Below are 24,481 nucleotides of genomic sequence, written 5' to 3'. Positions count from 1 at the left end.
TGTTGAAAACCATGCACCTACATGCAAATCTTTACAACTTCTAAAATTTATGAAAAAATTGCTTTTGGGATATTGAAAATATTACCAGTTCTCTAGCGCAAGACCATGCATTACATGCAATTTTGCCAGTGAAATGCATTGTAACAATAAGCTGTAGGTGTGCTGCAGGAAGCAAGAAATGTGAACCGTTTACAGTGACTGTACATTTATAAGCCGTCCAGTGACCCTGCTAAGTTGGTTTATTTGTTGTAGGCCATATGTTGTCAGGAAGTCCCTCCCCTGTTGATGACAGAGGTGCAGAACCACATGGTGTGTAAGGATCGGTATCTGTGTCAGTCTCACCCTCTGCTAAATGAAGTTTTGATTTTGGCCAACTACCTCCACCATAAATACCAAAAGTCAAGTCATCCTTTGATTGGGAGATGCTGAATCCACTGGGGGAACACTCTAGTTCCTCATGGTTCACTGAAAGGAGAGAAATCGGAGTATCGCTGTCTCTTGTGCTTCTCCCATGCCTCTGTGATAATTTGTCAGAAAAAGGACTTGCTCGCTCTGCTCCTTGATAGCTGGGACATACGTTACCATCACTGTCTGTCAGCGAGCTTATTGGCAAAACTGTTGGTCTTTCAGTGTAAGATGGAGCAGGAGGTGGAGGAAATCTTGATAAGTCAGCAGCTAAAGTTGAAAATTTTGTACTTCCTGGACTCTGTCTGAAGAAACTAAATGGAGCAACAGAAGAAACTTGGACTTGATAACAATTTTGAGGAGCCATATATGTGCAGGCATCAGGATAGTTTGAGATGACTCTTTTAATCTCTGAGTATTTGTCTTCCACCTTATCCTCAACTGGACTTTGCTGAACTGATGTCCCTGCCCCTCTTATTGAATAGTAGCCAGTTGATGCGGACTGTTGGGTATTCATATGTTGAATATGCATATCCACAAGAAAGTCAATCTTTTTCTCCATTCCTTCCACCTGCGAAGCAGGAAATGTGATCATCATAAACATTGTGGACACCAGTAAGTAAAGTAGATGACAGGTGTCAGCACATAATGAAGATATTTGACATTTCTTCCTAGTTTTTGCCTTCAGTGGTTATATTTTGTAAGAGATTCTCCTTTTCTGAGCCTACATGTATTCTGTTCTACATAGCTAGTTATTAAAGGCTAATACTGAAGATGATCTTTACTCCATCTTACATTTAATTACAGAATTTAACATTACAAATGTACATGTATTAAGCCAACCGCATGACCAGTTCAGTGCCTCTTGTTATGTGCCCAAATTAAACCCCAGTTAAGCTTCACTACCAGCATAACATTAAACGTAATACACAATTAATAGTATTGCTGATGATGTCCCTGTATATCAGCCAATAAAATTATATCTACTATGTCAATATATCCTTGAGTAGATCAAGTTGGATGACAGGGCTCTGCTTGCTTCATCATTTGATATAATAAAATTATATGCAGGCTATTTAGTAAGAAACCTCATTATTAAACCAGGGGTACAGCTGCCATTAATTTATGAACATAACCAAACTTGATAAAGACAATTGTTATATTATGCCAACAGATAGAAAGGTATTCTATCAATTCCTGCACAATACAAATACAGCTTTACACAAATGCTTGCTACATTGCAGATGATTAGAGCAATTGTATCCCTTTATTGTGGTTTAACTGAAGGGCTACCAGCAGAAAAGGTCTTCTGTTGGTCTTTATTGAAGCAGTGATAATCCGATCTAAGCTAATTTGTAGTGCTGAGGAACTCTGAGGTACATGCATGCTGGCATTGGTTTACAAAGCACATAATTGGATTTGACCAAATTCAGGAGGAGGTAGATAGAGAAAAGAGAGATTATATGTTATAATTATGACATTTAAAATCATTTTTCAATTCCACTTTTGATTTCCAACAATTTCTGACTACTCATCCCAATCTCGTTTGTTCATAAAATCATGTTAATAGAGAAAACACAATTTTTTAAAAAAATTGTTGGCTACTGCATATCAGTAACACAGTGACATCTTTCACTTAACTTTGGTGAAGCAGTTTTAAAGAGCTGTCATATCAGAGTAAACTATTACCTCTGTTTCCACACCAAACCTGTTGAGTTTGTCCAGAATTTCCTCTTTTCAGAATTAGAATTCCTACAGTGTGGAGACAGGCCCTTCGGCCCAGCAAGTCCACACTGATCCTCTGAAGAGTAACCCACCCAGACCCATTACTCTACAATTCCCTAATGCATCTAACCTACACAAGCCTGAACACTATGAGCAATTTAACACAGCCAATTCACCTAACCCACACAACTTTGGATTATGGGAGGAAACTGGAGCACTTGGAGAAAACCCTTGTAGACAGGGGGAGAAAGTGCAAACTCCACACAGACAGTCACCCAAGGCTGGAATTGAACCCAGGTCCTTAGTGCTGTGAGGCAGAAGTGCTAACCACCGAGCCAGCTTTCCAGATTGACAGCATCTGAGGTATTTTTCTTTTATTTAAATTTTTTAAAGGGTTGAAAAATAAGTCACCTTATTGTCAAAGCCATCAATAGCTTTATTTTATAATTTGTAATTGGAAAAACATTAACATGTTCACACTTTACTATGAACTGAAAAATAAATAATAGCAGTATAACATAGTCACACCTGGGGACATCACAGCCAGTTCTAGAACAGGAATTGTTTATATTTGGGAGTCTTAAGTCAATAGCCTTGCTGAGAACACACACCAATACAAGAATTAGGATCGGGATGAGGCTATTTGGCCACTTGAGCCAGCTTCAGTACTTGATAAGATCACAGTTGCTCTAATCTAATTTAAGAAAGGAAATACTGACTTTGCAGGCTGTTCAAAAGAGGTTCACTCATCTGATTTCTAGGATGAAGGGTTGATTTGTCCAGGAATGGTTAATCAGGTTCGGCCTTTACTCATTGGAGTTTAGAAGAATGAAGGGTGTTCTTACTGAACATAAAAGATTTTGAGGGGACATGAGAGGGTAGATGTTGAGAAGTTGTTTCCACTCGTGAGGAGAGTCTCAAACTCAGGATGTAGTTACAGAATTAGGAGCCGCTCACTTAAAACTGAGACATGAAGGAATTTCTTCTGTCAGAGGGTTGTGAGTGAAGGAATTCTGTCCCCTTTGTAGACATTACATCACAGTAGTATTTACAAAAATTGGGAGACAGAATTTGAAGTATCAATGAGTTGAGGCTGTGAGGAGCTGGCACAAAAGAGGAGTTGAGGCCTAATGCATTTCAGCCATGATCTTACTGAATGGCAGAGCAGGTTTAAGCAAATGAATGGTCTACTACTGTTCCTATTTCTCATATTATGTTCTTACAAAGGAGTTGTTTAATTGTCCTGCCATTTTATTGTACTCTATTAAAAATTCTAATTTCAGCCAATACAGGAACTTCACTTGTTTTCACTAATTTTGTTTTCTTTTTATATACTTATGGAATTCACTTTTATGTCTGTTGCAAAAATACTTTCATTTGGTTTTTTTTCCTCTTAATCAATTTTTTGGTCCTTCTATGCTAAATATTAAAATTCTTCTCGTCCTCAGGCTTGCTATTTTATCTGGCAACATTCTGTGACTCCTCTTTGGACCTAATACTATCTTGAATTTATTTTGTTAAATGGCCCACTTTTCCTCTTCTGTTCTTTTGCCTGAAAGGAATGTATAGCTGCTGCATTGTGTGTACTCATTCTTTAAATCGTAACCACCCCCTTTGCCTTAGTTTCTTATAGCCAACTCACTCTTCAGAGGTTCCGTTTCCTTTGTTCACATTTAGGGCCCTAGATTGGACTGGACCAATTTACTTTCTATCCCAAAGAAAAATGCTGTCATGTTCTGGTCACTACTTTTTTAGAAGTACATCATTAAAGTTTCTTAATTAACCCCTTCTCAATATGAAAAGGTGGAAACTGAATCTATTTGGATAAAACAAAGGCATAACATTGAAGGGAGAAAGCAAAGGAAAAGTTGTGAATCAGCAGGAATTCTGAGGAAAATAACCTGATGGTTGTTATAATATGAATTTTATGTGTATGATCCTTATCGAGACTGATCAACAGGATTTCCACATACCATCAGCATTCCCAACCAGACTATCCTACTCAGCCTGATTTCCTCTTCCGATTGCCCAGCTGCGATCCTGATGGATCCTTCCTTAGAACAGCTCAACTCCTGTACCCTTACCCTCAGCTCGACTCCTTCCAACACCCTACTTCGCCACCCTTCCCCTCTCACCTACCATACCTATAGTCAGTGTCACCCTTTAAAATTAACATAGAACAGCTAGTGCCATAGAAAGGGGGTATGTTTCTCTGATAGAGTTCTCACAGGGATGCTGTGCTGCATGTTGCTGTGAAAACCACAATCAGAAGATTCCAGAAGCAAGACGCAGCAGTTTTGAATTAGAGAAAGTTTTCAGGTTCAGCACCATTCTGCTTATTATTCAGAAGATTCAGGCCTTTCACTATATTCCACTGCACTCATTTTACATAAAATTAGTGATTTCCACAAACCGCACAGGCAGCAAAGGTATCTGCACTAGTAGTATTTCAATCTGAAAGGCAACGCTTCAATGTCCTAACCCCGTTCAGAATTATTTGTAAACATATGGACAGCTGCCATTTGAAATATTACCTGTCTTTCAACCTTGACAAATCTTCCCATCATGCTTTGGTCTTCAGCCTCCGGATCAGAAGCTTTGGCGACATCAGGATCAATTCTGATTGTAGGACATAGAGTGTTATTAACAAGGGCTTCAAGATACACAAAACAAGTACAGAACAACAATGATATGCCCATAATATTGTTATAGCGAAAATACTTACCTTCTGCTGAATTTATCCTTCTTGTGATTTTTTTATAGACAATGGACAATAGACAATAGGTGCAGGAGTAGGCCATTCAGCCCTTCGAGCCTGCACCGCCATTCAACATGATCATGGCTGATCATTCCTAATTAGTATCCTCTTCCTGCCTTATCTCCATAACCCTTGATTCCACTATCTTTGAGAGCTCTATCCAACTCTTTCTTAAATGAATCCAGAGACTGGGCCTCCACTGCCCTCTGTGGCAGAGCATTCCACACAGCCACCACTCTCTGGGTGAAGAAGTTTCTCCTCATCTCTATCCTAAATGGTCTACCCCGTATTTTTAAGCTGTGTCCTCTGGTTTGGCACTCACCCATCAGCAGAAACATGTTTCCTGCTGCCAGAGTGTCCAATCCTTTCATAATCTTATATGTCTCAATCAGATCCCCTCTCAGTCTTCTAAACTTAAGGGTATACAAGCCCAGTCGCTTCAGTCTTTCAGTGTAAGGTAATCCCTCCATTCCAGGAATTGACCTCGTGAACCTACGCTGCACTGCCTCAATAGCCAGAGTGTCTTTCCTCAAATTTGGAGACCAGAACTGCACACAGTACTCCAGGTGTGGTCTTACCAGGGCCCTGTACAGCTGCAGAAGCACCTCTTTGCTTCTATATTCAATTCCTCTTGTTATGAAGGCCAGCATGCTATTAGCCTTCTTCACTACCTGCTGTACCTGCATGCTTGCCTTCATTGACTGGTGTACAAGAACATCCAGATCTCTCTGTACTGTCCCTTTACCTAAATTAATTCCATTGAGGTAGTAATCTGCCTTCCTGTTCTTGCCACCAAAGTGGATAACCATACATTTATCCACTTTAAACTGCATCTGCCATGCATCTGCCCACTCACCTAACTTGTCCAGGTCACCCTGTAATCTCCTAACATCCTCATCACATTTCACCCTGCCACCCAGCTTTGTATCATCAGCAAATTTGCTAATGTTATTGCTGATACCATCTTCTATATCATTAACATATATTATAAAAAGCTGCGGTCCAAGCACGGATCCCTGCGGTACCCCACTGGTCACTGCCTGCCATTCCGAAATGGAGCGGTTTATCACTACCCTTTGTTTCCTATCAGCCAACCAATTTTCAATCCAATCTAGTACTTTGCCCCCAATACCATGCACCCTAATTTTACTCACTAACCTCCTGTGTGGGACTTTATCAAAAGCTATCTGAAAGTCCAGGTACACTACATCTACTGGATCTCCCTTGTCCAGCTTCAGAGTTACATCCTCAAAAAGTTCAAGAAGATTAGTCAAGAATGATTTCCCCTTCATAAATCCATGCTGACTTTGCCCTATCCTGTTACTACTGTCCAGATGTGCCGTAATTTCATCCTTTATAATAGACTCCAGCATCTTCCCCACTACTGAGGTCAGACTAACTGGCCTATAATTTCCTGCTTTCCCCTCCCACCTTTCTTAAAGTATTTATTTTTTAGTAATTTTTGCATAAAAAGCCTTACTATATTTAAAATATAGTTATAATGTTCACACTATCACTAGTTGAGGGTAAATTGTGTAAAACCTGCATGGATTGAATTCCAGGAAGGCATCAAAATATGAAAAGCTTTTGTCCAAGCATGCCAAGAAGATTTTCAGACTTATCAGATTTTGTTCTCATCCCTGGGATGAAGGTGTTTCTGGCTAAACCAACATTTATTGCCCATCCCTAACTGAACAGATCAGTTAAGATCAACCACATTGCTGTGGGTCTGGAGTCACAAGTTGGGTAAACAATGTTAGGACTCAATTTTCCTTTCCTAAAGCACATTTGGCTTTTCCAACAATTGACAATAGTTTCATGTTCATAATTAGACTAATTTTAGATTTTTAAAAATTGAATTCAAATTTCACCATTTGCCAAGGCAGGATTCAAATCTGGATCCCTAGAACATTACCCGCGTCTCTAGATTAATAGTCCAGCAATTTTGAAAAAAGGTGAAGTCACCACAGTCCCACTCTTTCATTACAACGCAATAACTGGTGGTGCTTTAACTGGAGGGTCACCATACATCAGCTGAGGAGTGAAGTGGAGAAGATGGAATCTTCACAGCAATGTCAGCTAATATGGGAATTGAAAATACACTATTGCTATTACTCCACCTTGCAAAACAATCAGCTAGGAGAAAGTGAGGAGTGCAGATGCTGGAGATCAGAGCTGAAAATGAGTTGCTGGAAAAGTGCAGCAGGTCAGGCAGCATCCAAGGAGCAGGAGATTTGACGTTTTGGGCTAGCCAACTGAGTTATCATACCACCACACGTTACTTCCCCATAATAAACTGACATTAAAAGATACAATTGTAGAAGTGAATACTGTCATCCAACAGAACAGCTGAAAAATCGATTTTGTTTCTACACTCTCTACCCTGACTTGATTAATGGAGAATCATGCAGAAACATTATGCTACATTATTCAGTGTTTTTTTGCAGTACCGTAATATTAAGCAAGGACTTAAACATTTATCTATTCTTAATTTAGTAAAGTCAGTGCCTTACTTAGGTGATTGTTGTAAAGGGTATACAAAGCCTCCTTTTGAGTTTGATTTTTTCTGCTTGGGAGTTGATGGGGCTGCAGGTGCAAGAATCATATCAATTCTGGAAAGAAACGAAGAACGATAAACCATCAAACAAAAACATATTTGTTCATTGGATGTGGATGTCACTGGCCAGGCCAGGTCAGGCCAGTTATTGTCCATCATCTACTGCACATGAAATGTTTTTGAGCTGCCTTCCGTAACCACACTGCAGTCTATGTGCTGCAGGTAGCAACCGTGCTATTAGGGAGAGTTCCAGGATTTTGACCCAACAATTGCTGAGGGACAGCAATATGTTTCCACTTCAGGGTGGTGAGTGACTTGGTGAAGAACTTGTACGTAATGGTGTCTTTCTAGGTGAATCTGTGCATTGAAATTACTAAAGTCAGTTCTTCTATAATGCAAAGGTTATCTTCTTATGTTCTAGAAAAATCACTCTTTAGAAACAGCGCTTAAAGTGTTGGTGCTATAATTATGTTATAGCCAGTACGTTTTAAAAGTTTGCACTGTAGAAGCAGTGTCCCCAATTCGGCAATCACGTTGCAGTGAATTTGCATTGACAAAACAGAATGACCTGTATTAATTCCCAGGAACTCATTCATTTAAAAGCAGTTCCAAAATTCATTCCTTTACTGACATATTACAGCAAATAGAAAATAAAGGAACTTTTTCATACAAAAATATTGAAATTTAAAATTATAATGCAATGTTGTTGATAACGTCAAAGATCTTTGAATTGCAGAGCTGTGAATATTTGATCAATATAAAGATGTAATGTGACACCGAGCAGAATCAGTGCTAATGACCTGAAATGTTCTGGAGAGAAGCATCTTGCAGCACGTCACATTAGTTAGGTGTTTTTCACTGCTCAACTCAAAATGTTTTGCATTGCAAATTGCAGGACCTGAATGCTACTAATAGCACAGGGAGGTCTATTGTGCACCTGGAAGCCTGATGAATGATGACGTTAACAATATGTCTCCTTTATCAAAGAGATTTAAGAATAGAAACAGGAACCAAGTGAATAGTGAAGAAGGAAACAGCGATATTTTTCTCCTGCAATTAACCCAAATACTCTCATTGTCTCTGTAGTAACAGATACCTTTGTTGGTTCATGTTAGATTATTTCTTTTGTAAGAACCTTTACCTAATAAATACAGGGAAGTGCCTGTAAAGGTACAACATATTAAACAGGAAGACATTGGGAAGGTCATGAGCAGGAACACTGGAGAATACAAGCTCCCTTCCAAGTCACACATCAGCTTGGTCAGATTTATGTACCTTCACAGTTTGGGTCAAAATTTTGAAACTCTTCATCTAAAACGATTATGTGAACATGAACAGCATGAAGGCAGCAGCAATTTATTAACATCATATTTTTTCTCAGGGTCAATAGGAACATGCAATAAATAAGGTCTCTCAAGCAATATCCCGAGGCTGTGATATTTTTAAAATATAGTTATCATAAACACTCAAATATTTAAGAAGTTATTATTTCTAACATTAATAGTGTTTCATTATTCACCATTTACCTTGACTGGAGGTACTTGATTCTTGAAAGCATGTCTAAATGTCCTGCTGAGTACTGCTCAATAACATCTTTCACATCATAAGGTCGTAAAGTCTCCTTGAACTTTTTTTTGTTGAGAAAAAATGTCATGATACTGAAAAGATAAATAAGCTGTTTCTTATTTTCCTTCCAATGATTTCAGCACCAAAAGTCAGAGATAGCTTACAGCACATTTGCTAGAAAACTATTTACACTTTACATTGTGCTAAGAAGGAGAATATATATATTCCTGGGTGTTCCTTAACAAACGTTCAAACATCTTATAATAATCAATTTTAATGTTCATTTTACCATGTTGTGACTGAGGAACATCAATAGCACATTTACTGTCATTTAATATTGCAGCCAGAAGTTGTTCACAAATTTATTACTTCAGTCCTAATCTTACAAATAGTAAAGGACTGCATTGACAAAAAAATCAACAGATAATTAATTTTTTACGATGCCTGACAGAACTATAACCAAACAACATCATTAATTTGATCACTAACATTGTTTTCCAGTGTAATCTTCCCTGTCATTATTTCAGCAGAATATCTTGATCGTGGAAGTGCTTTCTTAATCCTTGCTTCGTCTTATCCATAAATTCACCATCTCCTCTTTCCCTCCACGTCCATAATTCATTCAAATCAATATTCCTTATCCAATCGTTAACTCCCTACACTTCTGACACACAGTGTGTCCCATTAACAAGACTCTCTGCAGCACTTCAGCACCCCACTTAGCAACTGATCAACAGCATCTTTCAAACCCATGGCTTCTGTCACCTAGAAGGACAAGGGCAGCAGATGCATGGGAACACTTCAAATCGCAAGCTGCTCCTTAAACCATAAACCATTCTAACTTATAAATATATCCCAGTTGCTGCGTCGAAATCCTGTAACTTGGGTGTATCTACATTACACAGACTGCACAGGAATGAAGAGAGCTTCTCCAAGGAAGGCATCCTTGCAAGAGAATTCACAGAAGGTTAAAATCTTCGAGGAGAAAGTGACGTCTGCAGATGCTGGAGATCAGAGCTGAAAATGTGTTGCTGGAAAAGCGCAGCAGGTCAGGCAGCATCCAAGGAACAGGAGATTCAACATTTTGGGCATAAGCCCTTCTTCAGGAATGAAGAGAGCTTCTCCAAGGAAGGCATCCTTGCAAGAGAATTCGCAGTAGGTTAAAATCTTCGAGGAGAAAGTGAGGTCTGCAGATGCTGGAGATCAGAGCTGAAAATGTGTTGCTAGAAAAGCGCAGCAGGTTAGGCAGCATCCAAAGAACAGGAGATTCGCGTTTTGGTCATAAGCCCTTCTGCCAACTTCTGAAGAGCAATTAGAGTTGGACATTAAATACTGGCCAAGGCAGTGCTACCCAGATGAGGTGAATGAATAAATGAATAAGAGGTAATCTTCCGCTATAACCCATTCTTTTCCAGATGTCTTGACAGTAGAACTCTTGTTTCTATTTTTCATTAATTCTAGGCTCTTAAGACCCAGGCTTGATATCATCAATTCATAATATTTATATTTATGAGATTTTTAAGATTGTTAAGTTTTGGACCCCCAACTTTTAGTTGAAAATATATATTATGACACGTTCTGCGGTCTGAATAACAGCAAGCCTGAATGGTTTACTTGCAGAGATTAAAAGGAGCCAGATAGTTTTACTGGGTGGAACTGCAAGTATTTACATATGGAGACAACAGCAGAAAAGACTAGGCATTTCCAAAGACCTAGAAAAGTGTTGAAGATTGTCATGTTGTCAACATTTTTGCATTAATCCACTCATTTAATTCCTAGAGGAAAGAAAGTTAGGCTCTAAAGGATTGTTTACTTAATTCATGTAATTCACATTGTCAAAGTGAAGGATGCACAGGAAGCCACTGCAAAGATCAGGCCACAGGTTTCCTACAAATTAATGAAGACCAACGATAGACAACAGTTTTCTGTGGTCTGCAGAGAGAAGTGGCTTCTGGGCTTTGTGAACAATGACAGACAGCCACAGGAGACACGTGCAATAGGCTTATAAGGATTTCAGGAGATTCATCCTGGTGTAGCCAGATGGGAAATAATATTGTGAGGTCTTTTTTCTCCTGGCAGTGAACTTAAGCAACTTTCTGAAAACTAAGAGAAGCACCTAGAGGTGGTCATGCAGAGTTACTGCTCAACAAAATGGGGAAATGAGAATCTATTGGAAGTTGGGGGCAACTGTGAACTATGAAGACTGGAAATCTATGGAGAATGAAGTGTCTTAAAAATAAGACAGGGGTATGTTCCTAAATATGTTACTCACAAATAAGTCACGTTTAACATAATATTCTGTATCTTTTGTTGCATTAAACATCTTAAAATGTGTAATCATTTCAGCTCTGAAATGGATATTAAATTTCTTTTATTTTAAGCTGTCAGTCTCTTGGGGGATCAGAACAAGAATTTTTGATTTGACTAATCTCGTTTCCAAAATTGGTGGCAACTTATAGCCTTTGGTTCTTTTCTCGATCTCACAAGAACAAATTCCAAAGCATTATTTTTCAGTAATTACCACACTAATTTCATTTGAATTGTAGGAATGTTCAGGCTTTAATCTAAGGTTATTACGAAGTACAATCAATCCAGCTGCTGTTAGTCGTTCAGGATAAAGAAAGCTCTTTCTCAATGGCAGAAAGCCTTCTTCTGTTCTCCTGTACCTGCCCCCCAAAAAAGGAGAGCTCCTGGAGTCAGATTTTATTCCAAGAATGATGTAACACAATTACACCATTGTTTGGATGAACAGCACTATGTTATTCAAGAAGTAGTTGAGCAAAAGCAATTGGATTTTGTTCCCATATCAAAGTTAATCCCTGCAAAATAGGAACTTTTTTTAAATTTACTTTAGTACGTAATAAGTGAAAGACAAAATAACATATTTTCAGCATTTGACTTTCAATATGTTTAGATGTAGGCTTCATTTTCCCTTCATTTTGTCAGTATTGTAACATATTGTACTATGAAAGCCAGATGAAACTGTACACTAAGTGTATCCACATGAAGGTCACAAGTAAACAGATCGCACACTTCAATCCTTCATGAATAAAATAACACAATGATATCATTCTTTCAGATTGGCAACACAAGCTTTGAGACTGTCAGTTGCACAATAGGCAAGTGCAAGAAACTGAACCAACCCATAACATAAATTATTCTTTCCTATGACTTCCAAATGATGAAGGTACTCATCTCTCTGTTCCGTCCATAATCTGCAATCTTTCAAACTAAAGTGTTGCATCACCTAACTCCTACAACTTGATTTATCATATCTTCACTCACTTATTTTTATATCCTGCTGGCATCTTAGCCCGGGTCCTGGTGCTAGACTCATCATTTTCACTTAAAAAGAAAATAATTATCAGGGAGATTCAATGACTCACCACTTCCATTGTTGATCTATGCTCAAAGCATAAACATAAAATTAGTAATTCAGGAGAACAGGGCATGAGTTTTGATTATTGAAGCTTTTCATCATGTACTCTTCAGGAACAATTCACGAGAATCAACACTTCTACTGCATAAGGAGAGAATTCTGATTCGTTGGCCAATTGACTCTGTCTGGTAGAGGCATTACCATGGAGAATAGACTAATAGTGTGGAATTGATTTGTGGAATTCATTGCCATGGAGCGCAATGGAGGCCATGATGTTAAATATCTTCAAGGCAGAGATTGATAAATTCTTAATCTCACAAGGAATTAAGGGATACTGGGAGAGTGCGGGTAAATGGCGCTGAAATGCCCGTCAGCCATGATTGAATGGCGAGTGGACTTGATGGGCCGAATGGCCTTACTTTCACTCCTATGTCTTATGGTCTTATAATGTTGACTGACTATTAACTGTCAGGCTTTGTATAAATTTAAATCAGACAGGTTGACTCTCATTGGTCAGAAGGTTGTCCTGAGAAACAAATCAGTAAACGACAATCCCTCTACAAAGCAGAATCCACTTACCAACCAATCAGCACTCTCATCTAACAGAGTACAAATGTTAGACTTTTGTTTGAATTGGTATTGTTGGAAATTGTCTTGCTGAGGGCAAGATGAAAAGTTTAAAAAATGCATTTTGTTCAACATAACATTAGTTAGCTTTACTACAATCCTCTGAAGTTTGGCTAACGTTGGGCATTAGTGAGTTCTGGATTTACCCAATCGACATAGATCTAAGCAATATTTATTAAGATAGCTTCATTTTAGTTCAAGATCAATAAAGCTAGTAATTCAGCCAAATTTTCTCATTAGACTTTCAAAGAGACTATTTTTTTCTAAAAAAAAGGAAAGAAACTGCCTATAAAACCTAAACTGATGGGTAGCCAGTCAAACTAATCCCACAAAAAAATTACAGACAGAGCTATAGGGAGAGGCTGAGGTTGATTTCCCTGGAGCGTCTGAGGCTGAGGGGTGACCTTATAGAGGTTTATAAAATCATGAGGTGCATACATAGGGTAAATAGACAAGGTTTTTTCCTTTAGGTGGAAAGGCACCTGGATGGGTATATGAATAGGAAGGAATATGGGCCAAATGCTGGTAAATGGGACTAGATTAATTTAGGATATCTGGTCAGCAAGGACGAGTATGGAAGGGTCTGTTTCCATGCTGTAAATCTCTATGACTCTATGATTAACAGTAGTTTTGGTCTTTGGACTCGAACCTAAAAGTAATGATATTGTTAAACTGGTATCGCTCAGTTATTTTGTACTTTAATTATTACATATTGAATAATCTCTTTATCCTTTCTGATTCTATGTGTGTTTGAGAGAGTGCTAGTGCAGCAAAATGTTTCCCATACTTAAGAGCGTGTGATATAAACCTTCTGGTTTAATTTTACCATATTGTTGTATGGCCCTTACAAAGTCAGAGTCTATAAATAGAAGGAGTGGGAGAAATATACCACCCCTCTCTAAAAATAGGGAAAAATTAAACCACAGGGTAAAAAATGAGGTCTGCAGATGCTGGAGATCACAGTTGAAAATGTGTTGCTGATTAAAGCACAGCAGGTTAGGCAGCATCCAAGGAATAGGAAATTCGACGTTTCGGGCATAAGCCCTCCTGATGAAGGGCTTATGCCCGAAACGTCGAATTTCCTATTCCTTGGATGCTGCCTAACCTGCTGTGCTTTAACCAGCAACACATTTTCAACAAAAATTAAATCACAATCTGCTTGTGGACAGATGATGAGAATAGTGAGAGATATCTCTTTGTTTGAAGCGTAGTAATATGTTCAGAATAAATGACCAGTGGGAGAGAACAAGACAAAGAAAAAGAAGAACAAGAAAAATCTGCTTCCTTTTTTGTCTAGCTCAGATCATCTTTGCTTGAATTATTTGGATAAATGAAATGGAAAGGAGAGGAAGAAAGATTGATGTCACTTGAGAAAATTCATCACAACTTAACCTCTGGGGAGTTTTGCGTTGCGGTCAATACACATGAGCATGATTCATGGGTTAAAATGTTTAAGAGTTTAATGCTTTTTGGCATAAATTTGTGTCAATGTCATATAGAACCCACTATTGCTCCTTCAGACACAATAAAAACAAGCCAAAATATGATACAGATTCACTGAAATCTCAAATTCACAGAAAGGGTAATAGCAACAGAATGTACCAGAGGAAGGACAAATATGAATCTTTGACAGATTCTAATGAGTTCCTAAGGAAGAGATTAACTGGAGATGGTATCAGTTATGTACAGAGAAACCTGTGTGATGCTGTGGAAACTTTATATTGCACTTTTCATTAGTCATATGTACAACAATTCTCTTTTTAAAAGATGAAAAGCAAAGCCTTAACAAAAATAAATAGTAATACAAAAATTAATCAAATGAGCAATGTACGTTGACATCATTCATTTGGAGTAAAACAACAGAAAATGAGTGGTATTTTACATTATTCTGCACTGACATCTGAACTGTTCAGTGTTTGAGAAAAACAGTCTGTGGCATACAAAAAGGGAGGTGTAAAACCAGGTTCTGTCTTGAATTAGAGATTAAGTGGGTGGTACTAGAACCATATTACTGGAGAAAATGGAATGTTATTTTTAATAGACAAGCGTCAGTTTTTATTGACTGAGAATAACATGGCTCATTCATGACGTGACTAACTTGCCATGTCTCAGTGAAGTTACTTGTAGGTAACAATCAAGCCTGCTATTCTCAGAGTCATCACAAAACTTTTATAAAAACATTTTATAAGACTTTATATTGCAAATTTACCCATTTCACCTGTTTTACCAGACCCAAGTTGACAGAAAGCAAGGACCTCAACATAGAATACATCGACAGGAGTGGACTGTTCAGCCCCTGCGCCTGCTCTCTTATTCATTATGATCATGGTTGATCATCTTTGTACCCACTTTTCAACCCATTTTGAAATCCATTTAACCATCAGCACTATATCCAACACATTCTTGCAATCATGCAGTCTTTGACAGCTTTCAGTGATTGTGATTTCCACATGTTTTACCACTGAAGAAATTTATCCTCATCTGAGTCCTAAATGGTTTATGCTATAATGTTAGTTTGTGATGCCTGTTTCTGGACTCTCTCATCAACAGTAATATTAATCCTGTCTAGTACTATTAGAATTTTATAGGTTTCTATGAGACCCCCCACCCCCCACCTTCATTCTTCCGAACTTCAGCGAACCTAATCCTCACAAGTGCAATCTGTCCTCATATGTCAGTCCTGCCATTTTGGATTCAGTCTGGTAACTCTTTGTTGTACTCTCTTTATAGCAAGAATATCCTTCCTCAGATAAGGAGACCAAAGCAGAACACAATATTCTAGGTGTGGTCTCAAGCAAGACATCCCTGCTCCTGTACTCAAATTCACTTGCTATGAAGGCCAACATACCATTTGCCTTCTTTACACACCAGCATGCTTATATTCAGCGACTGGTGTACAAGGTCACCCAGGTCTCGTTAAACATGCTCTGTCTAAATTTATAGCTATTTTTGTTACCGTTTAACTATTTATAGTTATTTTTGATATCTCACAATTATCCTATTATACTGCAGCTGCCTTGCAATTGTCCACTCACTCAGCTTATCCAAATCACACTGAAGTATCTCTGCATCCTCCTCACAGCTTACACACCTGGCATTTTCTTCAGTTTCATGTGCTAATTTCTTACGTGGGACTTTATCAAAAGCCTTCTGACAGTCTAAATGAACCACATCCACTGGCTGTCCCTAATCAATGCTACTAGTTACATCCTTGAAGAATTCCAGTTGACTTGTCAAACATGATTTTCCTTTTGTAAGTCCACGCTGCCTCCGTTTGATCCTGTCACTGCTTCAAGTGCTCTATTAATTCTTTTATAAGTGATTCGAGCATTTTTTCCACTATTGGTATCAAGTTGGCTGGTCTACAAGTCCTATTTTCTCTGTACCTCTCTTTTTTAAATCGTGGGGTTACATCCACCCTTTGATCTGGAAGAGCTGTTCCAGAGTCTAAAGAATCTTGGAAGGTGACCACCAATGCATCCACTATTTCTAGGGCCACTCCTTAAATACTGTGGAATGTAGATTTCATGCCCTGGTAATTGATTGGCCTTCAGTTCCCCCAACTCAATTCCCTAAGAATACTGATTTCCTTCAGTTCCTCCCTCTCACTGAACCCTGTGTTGTCCAACACTTCTGGTATGTTATTTGTGTCCTTTGTGAACACAGAACCAAAGTATGCATTTAGCTAGTCAGCCATTTCTTTGTTCCCCATTATAAATTCCACTTTTGCTGACTGTAAGGGATCTACATGTGTCTACACCAATCTTCTTCTCTTCATTTTCCTGTAGAAACTTTTACAATCACTTTTTATGTTGTCTGCAAACTTACTCTCATACTCTACTTTCTCTTTCTTAATTAACCCCTTAGTCCTCCTTTGCTAACTTTTAAACATCTCCCAGTCCTCAGGTCTGGTTTTTTTTCTGCTCAATAAATATGCCTTTTCCTTGAAGCTAATATAATCTCTAATTTCCCTTGTAAGCCATGGCTTGGCCACCTTTTCCAACTAACTTTTGTGCCAGACAGGAATGAACAATTGTTGCAGTGCGCGCAAATGTTTGTTGAATATTTGCTATTACCTTTCCACTGTCATTGCTTTGAGTAACAAATAAAAACAAATCACTGGTGATACATCTCAAGAAGGGTCACAGGACTCTGTTTTCCCTCCACACATGCTAAGTAAAAACAATGAGTGCAGATGCTGGAAACCAGACTCTGGATTAGAGTGGTGCTGGAAAAGCACAGCAGGTCAGGCAAGCATCCGAGGAGCAAAAGCCCTTCATCAGGAATACAGGCAGGATGCCTGCAGGATGGAGAGATAAATGAGAGGAGGGTGGGGGGGTGGCGTCAACGACATTTCCACTAGCCAAATCATCCGAGGACATTTCCGCCAGCCAAATCATTCAAGGACATTTCCGCCACCTCCAAACGGACCCCACTACCAGGGATATATTTCCCTGCCCACCCCTTTCCGCCTTCCGTAAAGACCATTCCCTCCGTGACTACCTGGTCTGGTCCACGCCCTCCAACAACCCACCCTCCTGTCCTGGCACCCTCCCCTGCCACCGCAGGAATTGCAAAACCTGTGCCCACACCTCCTCCCTCACCTCCATCCAAGGCCCCAAAGGAGCCTTCCACATCCATCAAAGTTTTACCTGCACATCCACCAATATCATTTATTGTATCCATTGCTCCCGATGTGATCTCCTCTACATTGGGGAGACTAGACGCCTTCCAGCAGAGCGCTTTAGGGAACATCTCTGGGACACCCGCACCAATCAACCACACCACCCTGTGGCCCAATATTTCAACTCCCCCTCCCACTCTGCCAAGGACATGGAGGTGTTGGGCCTCGTTTTCCGCCGGTCCCTCACCACCCGATGCCTGGAGGAAGAACGCCTCATCTTCTGCCTAGGAATACTTCAACCCCAGGGCATCAATGAGTTTCCTCATTTCCCCTTCCCCCACCTCACCCCAGTTGCAAACTTCCAGCTCAGCACTGTCCCCATGACTTATCCTACCTGACTATCTTCCTTTCCACCTATCCACTCCACCCTGTTCCCTGACCCATCACCTTCATCTCCACCCCATTCACCCCTTGTACTCTTTGCTACCCTCCCCCACCCTCCTCTCTGACCTATCACGTCCATCCCCATCCTCATTCACCTATTGTACTCTATGCTACGATCTCCACACATGCTGTCAGGCCTTCTGAGTTCCATCAGCAATTTGTTTTTGTTTGTTACAGATCTTCAGCATTCACAGTTGTTTCATTATCCCTTTGAGTAATGCTCCCAAATCCATCATAGTTAACTTGCATCTCATACTATCATAGCTTCTTTTACTTAGATTCAGGACCCTAGTCCCAGAAACAACTATGCCACTCTTTATCCTGATGAGGAAATCAATCATATTATGGTCACTCATCCTCAAGGAGCCTCACACAACTAGACTGTCAATTATTCCTTTCTTATTATGCAATGCCTGGGATGTGTAGGATGGCTTGTTCTCAAGCTGGTTCTTCAACATATTGTCCATAAAAGCATCCTGTATTATTTCAGAGATTCCTCTTCCACGGTATTATAACTATTTTGGTTTGCCCAATCTAGTTGCAGATTAAAGTCAGTAAAAGTTACAGATTGTCCTTTAATGTACACTTGTCAAATTTTCTGTTTAATGCCATTCCTAAGATCACCCCTACAGTTTTTAAACCCCTTTGTGTTTTTTATTTAATAAATTACTAGTTATTATAAATAGATTATAGTATGAGTAAACAATTATTGAATTACAGACATACATTTTCACTGATTAAAACACTTATTCTTCATAAAATTCCCTCTCACATACGTACAGACAGGCAAAATTAATGGTGTTATTGGTCGAGGGAGGAACTGAAAAGGCAGTTCAATGGGCTCTGTTCAGAGGCTTTGCTGCCATGATCCTTTTGACTTGCCTGAACTTGCTGCTCATTGAGCTCGCTTTTCCAAGTCCTTTCACTTGCTTGCAGGAATCACAGACTGAATAGGTCATAACAACTCAAAACATTACTTATGTTTCTTTCACCACAAATACTGCCAGACCTCCTGAGTTTCTCCAGCATTGTTTGTGTTTGTTTCAGATTTCCAGTATCTGCAGTATTACTGCCTTTATTTGAGTAGTTTAGTACAAGTTTGAAGAAGACGGCATTTTCTTTACAAGGCTTTTGACTGGTTGCACTCCACATTCAAATTATCTGTTCAACTGAAAATATCTTGGTGAACAAGTGTTGTTTTGGAACCCCAAAATGATTACAAATTTTTCATATGTCTCATTGGCAAACTGTGATCTGTCATTAAACATAGTTACATCTGGAATTCTATCAAAGGTAAATTTTTAATGTAAGACCTTGATGACTGAAACCACAGTAGTGGCTCATTATCTCTATTTTGATCGACTGAGCGAAATCATGTCCAGTATTAAGTAAAAGCATCCTTCAAACACAAACAGCTCAGCCATAGAGTCATACAGCACAGAAATAGATCCTTCAGTCCAATGAGTCCGTGACAAACATAATCCCAAACTCAACTAGTCCCACCTGCCTGCTCCTGACCCATATCTCTCCAAACCTTACCAATTCACCTATCTATCCAAATGTATTTTGAAACATTGTAACTGTACCCACATCCACCACTTCCTCAGGATGTTCAGTCCACATGTGAACCACCTGTGTTTAAAAATTTGCCTCATTTTTTAAAAAATCTCTCTCCCCTCACCTTAAAATTGTGCCCCCTAGTCTTGAAATCTCCCATCCTAGGGAAAAGACAACTACCATTAATTCTATCTATACCTCTCAGTATTTTATAAACTTCCATCAGATCGCCTCTCAACCTCCTGTGTTCCAGTGAAAAAATCAGAGCTTATCCAGCCTTTCGTTATAACTGAAACCTTCCACACCCAGCGACATCCTAGTAAATCACTTTTGAACCCTCTCCAGATTGATAATATTCTTTCTATAACTGAGCAACCAGAATTGGGCACAATATTCCAGAAGAAGTCTCACCAATGTCCTGTACAACCTCAACATGACCTTATAAGTTCCCACAGTTTCGTGGGAATCAATGGTTCTCTTTTCGTGGCACATGTCTGACAATCTGTTATGAGATCTTCTATCTGTTTAGATTAGGGATTAATCCCTATCTGTTTAGGGATTCCTGGCTACCTACTGATGCTAAGTTCTAAACTGAGGTACCCTTAATGTATCTTGTTAAGGAGACTGGTTGTTAGTAAATGAAGGATAACAATACTGTTGTCGAAAATAAATAAGTTATTAACAATAGTTTGTCATTGTCAACAGCCAAAATAGTTCTTCATAATTTAGCCATACTATTTTCATTTTTTTTTCTGGCCAACCTTTTATGAAATTTTGAAGTATAGGATTCAGGTTCCTTTTTATGTTCTTCTTTGATGAGGTTAAGATTTGTTTTGTGTTACTGGCCACATCATTTTGTTACTAGAGTGCATGAATTGATTTTGCTAGCAATGATTTTGCTAGCAATTTCTTTACCAGCTTGTGAAACAGTCACTCGAGAGTGCATCTGTTGATATTTGTAATTTCTCTTCCATATGTTTGTTTTTGTGCATCCAAATATCATGAGCCAAACACAAAACATTACAGCCATGGAGGGATTTTGCCAATTTTTTTGCAACTTACAATGAGACCAGTCATTTATGATCCATCTTTGTAAGAACTATGAGTCCCAGGAATTAACTTGAAGATCTCTCACAGGCTCACATAACTGATAGGATTTTCTTTTCAGTAACTACATATTAGGCTTTCGTATCAAAAAGTGATTGGGACAATGAAATATTCTGTATCCTTTTCTGTATAAGCATTGCTGGAGAGGGCTGCTCCAATTCCTATGGCTGAAACATCAACAGCAATAATAGCCAAGGATTATTGATGGTAATGGGACTGAACATCAGCAAAAGTCAGCATTTCTTTGATTTTCAGAAAGACATTTTCTCGATGAGCATCTCATCTCATAAGCATTTATCCTTATTTTGAAGAAGTGTCTCAAGAACTTCGTGATAATTGCCAAGTGGACTAAACAGTTTTTTCTAATTGGTTTATCATTCACAAAAATCTTTTTAAGTCATTTACTATCTTTGGAACAGAAAAAGCTTCTCCTGTCCTTTATGCCATCTTTATCAATGATATGCCCCAGAAAATTAGATAATCAGGGTCGTTGGAAAACTCATATTTCTCATTGAGAGTGAAACCTACCAGTCGCAGTCATTCCACCACAGTATGTTCTCTTTAGTCATAAACTCCTATAATTTTTGCATGGATCAGGATATCATCCTAATGACATTTAAACATCCTCCAACCATTGTAAAATGTCAGATATATTACATTGTAAGGTCTCTATAGCTAAAGCAATTCCAAATGGCAATCCATTAAAATCATCGGTTTTGGGTTTGCTGATGGTTGGATGTTGATTAGAATTGCATGAATTGGAGTTGGGTATCAGGAGCTTGTAGAATCCCAGCCCCAGCAGATTCTGTGGGAAGTGCATGGGAAATCGAAGAATCTGAAGGACAATTCACGAGCATCTTGAAACCACTAAAGGAATCCATCAAAGTCAGAGAATTCAGAAGGTTCCCCTTCACATACATTAATGGTTACCCAGGGAAAGTACAGGATTAAAAATTTCATTCTGGATACCTATTAATCTCACCAGCACTCAACCTTCTCAACAACAAACAGAACTCTCAAACTGAACAAGATTCCAATGTCCTCCCACCCTGGGACCCAACAACATCTCTCTCAACCTCAACACCTGTGACCCAAAAAAGCCCCTCCTTAACAGACCCAAATCCCCTCTCCCTGTTGGACCCAATTCCCCTCTCCCTGCTGGACCCCATCCCCACTCCCTGCTGGACCCAAACTCTCTCTCCCTGCTGGACCCATACCTCCCTCTCCCTGCTGGACCCATACCCCCCTCTCCCTGCTGGACCCATACCCCCCTCTCCCTGCTGGACCCAAACCCCCTCTCCCTGCTGGACCCAAAATCCCCTTAATTATTCTATACTACAATGTTTAAATTCAGGTACACTCCCGATTTCTGAACGAGCCAGGATTGGAATTATTGGCTAGAGAATTTCAGTCCTAAATGAAAATCAACTAAAATGAGAGTGGCAATCTGACTGTCAATATCTCTGAAACAGGTTAGAGTGTGGTAAACAATCCAGACTGTTCATCTAATGGAACCTGCTGTGCATGAAATACGCAGGAAGTGGCCCCCAATTAGTCATTAATGGGCCACATAAGGGTTCCAGTTTCACAAGAGCAGGCGGGCTGCCTGACACCTCTCTCACTACTTATAACAGTGTAGTGTTGGCAAGAACTGGTGGACACGTGCTGGGAAAGTTGAGAAAGGCACTGCAGCTACAAACCCGCCTGCAGGGGAATTCTGCCATTGGATTGGAATCAAAAATACCATTTTGGGGGTGATAGTCAATATTGTGAAGGAATGAAACAAATTCCAGGATGACACTCGAGGATCTGAAAAACAGGCAAATAATTGGCAAATGTAGTGCAACACAGTTAAATATAAGGTAGTATACTTTGGTAGGAAGAAGAGAGGCTACCAGTCTAGGTAGGTAAAGCAAAGGATATGCACCTATGAATTAGGAGCAGGAACAAGTCATCAGTTCCCTGACCATTTACCATTCAATGCACTTATGACTGATTTTATCAGAGTGCCAACTCCACATATCTGCCTGTCCTTCTGAGAAGATACCAGCAACAATATACAGTTCTGTAGCTTTTATTAGTTATACCTCATGACTGTTAACAAGAACACATCCTTTGCATATTGAGTGCTGAGCATTATGAAGTGCAGATCAAGCATTCTTTGAAAACTGTTGTTTATAATTATTGAAGTTCTATGTGACACTCAAAAGAGAAGACACTATAAATATCGAATTTTTCCTATTTTGTAGTAAGGCCCACCTTGTAGCCCTAATGACGGTTTTCAATGTAGGGATCAAATCTTCCAAGAGTTCAGCTTGGTAACCCTTGTCCTCAGGCTCTTGGTCCACCTCAGCAGCAGCATCTACACAGCAACAGTAAAGATCTTGTTAAATACCAGAATTTCGTTTGAAAGCAAAGTTGGTAATAATCAATGCCTCCATCGAATTTTGCCATTGACTAAAAATTTATGAAATCACAAGAATGCAAATTCCAAACAAAAAGGTTGAGGTTACCCTCTTTCCACTCAGGAATTCAAACGGACATCAGGAACAACAGAGGTGACAAAATGCAAGAACAAGTATCAGCTCTTATTACATTTAAGATTATTGCTAAATATAGTTCTGCTGATATACCTAACTACAGTGCTGGGACTTGTAGACCAAGAAGATCCCATATTAAGTTCCTTAGTTGTGCTGATTAGCTGATCTCCAGTCAGGAAACCATAAGTGGCCTCAAGCTAGCATCGGGAAAGCTTAGCTAGCATCCTCATGTATGTTCACTAGCTTGACTCAATTGATACCATTTGTCTCAGACCCAGAAGGGTATAGATTGAGCACCATACACATTTCTGAACTCATAATCTAGCTTTACACTACATTGCATCACGGACTGTGCATTCAGACTTTTTATTTTTCATGTCCGATAGTAAATCAATTCACATTTTTTGATTAATGTTAAAAGGTCTCTGTGCACTCGGAAAATGAACAAAGTTTTCTTGGTCAATGTGCCTTCTTTTAATCAATAACCACCAAAAGAAATTAATTTGCACTTCAATTAAAGCAAAATACTGTAATCTTGGAAATCTGAAATAAAATTGGCAAATGCCTGAAATACTCAGTTGCTCTGCCAGCAGTTGTGCAAAGAGGAATAGAGTTAATATTTTGAGTATTTCCAGAATGTTCTTCTTTTATAAAACTGGTAAATCGCCCCATTGCTGTTATGGTATTCTACTGGATACAAATTTGCTGCTGCATTTGCCAATATAAGAAAGTTCATGATAGTCCATTGGAGATAATGGTGGCTGGTTTTGAGGCAGCCTGTCAGGAAAATTTGAACAGAAAACACTTTTCTGGGCTGATCTGGCCACTTTTCTCTGGGGTGGATTGAGGGTCACTGGTAACACTGAAGCAGTTGTGGTAAGTCTTGTGGGGTTGTTTAAAAAGCTATTAATAGCCATTTTCCTCAGGCAATTAAATATTACCAGAGGCACATGGCCCATGTAGTGCATGTAAGTTGTCAAACACAGGAGGCAAGTGCAGAGCAGGAAGTCAGAGCACCATGGCAAAGACATTAAAACAGAAACCCTCAGGTCATCCAGAGGCAACAACCTACGAGTGCAGTGGCATCTCATTGACATTGCTGTCATGGTTGGCGCTCTTGAGGAAATTCCTTGCCTCTTCTTAAATTTAATATGCTCCAACCTCTTGTGTGCTGGTCTCCTCAGCAGTCACA

The 24,481-nt window shown here is 39.2% G+C and overlaps 1 protein-coding gene across 1 annotated transcript in view; it reads right to left on the bottom strand.

Annotated features, from left to right (window-relative positions):
* Positions 1–229: 229 nt before the first annotated feature.
* The window catches only part of kcnq3 (potassium voltage-gated channel, KQT-like subfamily, member 3), a 429,352-nt gene continuing 405,100 nt past the window's right edge, over positions 230–24,481 (bottom strand). The window contains exons 11-15 of the mRNA XM_060823557.1: positions 23,009–23,111; positions 8,972–9,103; positions 7,402–7,500; positions 4,665–4,749; positions 230–976 (exon numbers count right to left, since the gene is read on the bottom strand). Coding sequence (XP_060679540.1) covers positions 230–976; positions 4,665–4,749; positions 7,402–7,500; positions 8,972–9,103; positions 23,009–23,111 — 1,166 coding nt within the window. The remainder of the gene's footprint in view (positions 977–4,664; positions 4,750–7,401; positions 7,501–8,971; positions 9,104–23,008; positions 23,112–24,481) is intronic.

Source organism: Hemiscyllium ocellatum, chromosome 4 (genome assembly GCF_020745735.1).
Source record: "Hemiscyllium ocellatum isolate sHemOce1 chromosome 4, sHemOce1.pat.X.cur, whole genome shotgun sequence".
Taxonomy (NCBI): domain Eukaryota; kingdom Metazoa; phylum Chordata; class Chondrichthyes; order Orectolobiformes; family Hemiscylliidae; genus Hemiscyllium; species Hemiscyllium ocellatum.
The sequence above is the reverse complement of the archived record's forward strand: the minus strand, read 5'-3'. Positions and strand labels throughout refer to the sequence as shown.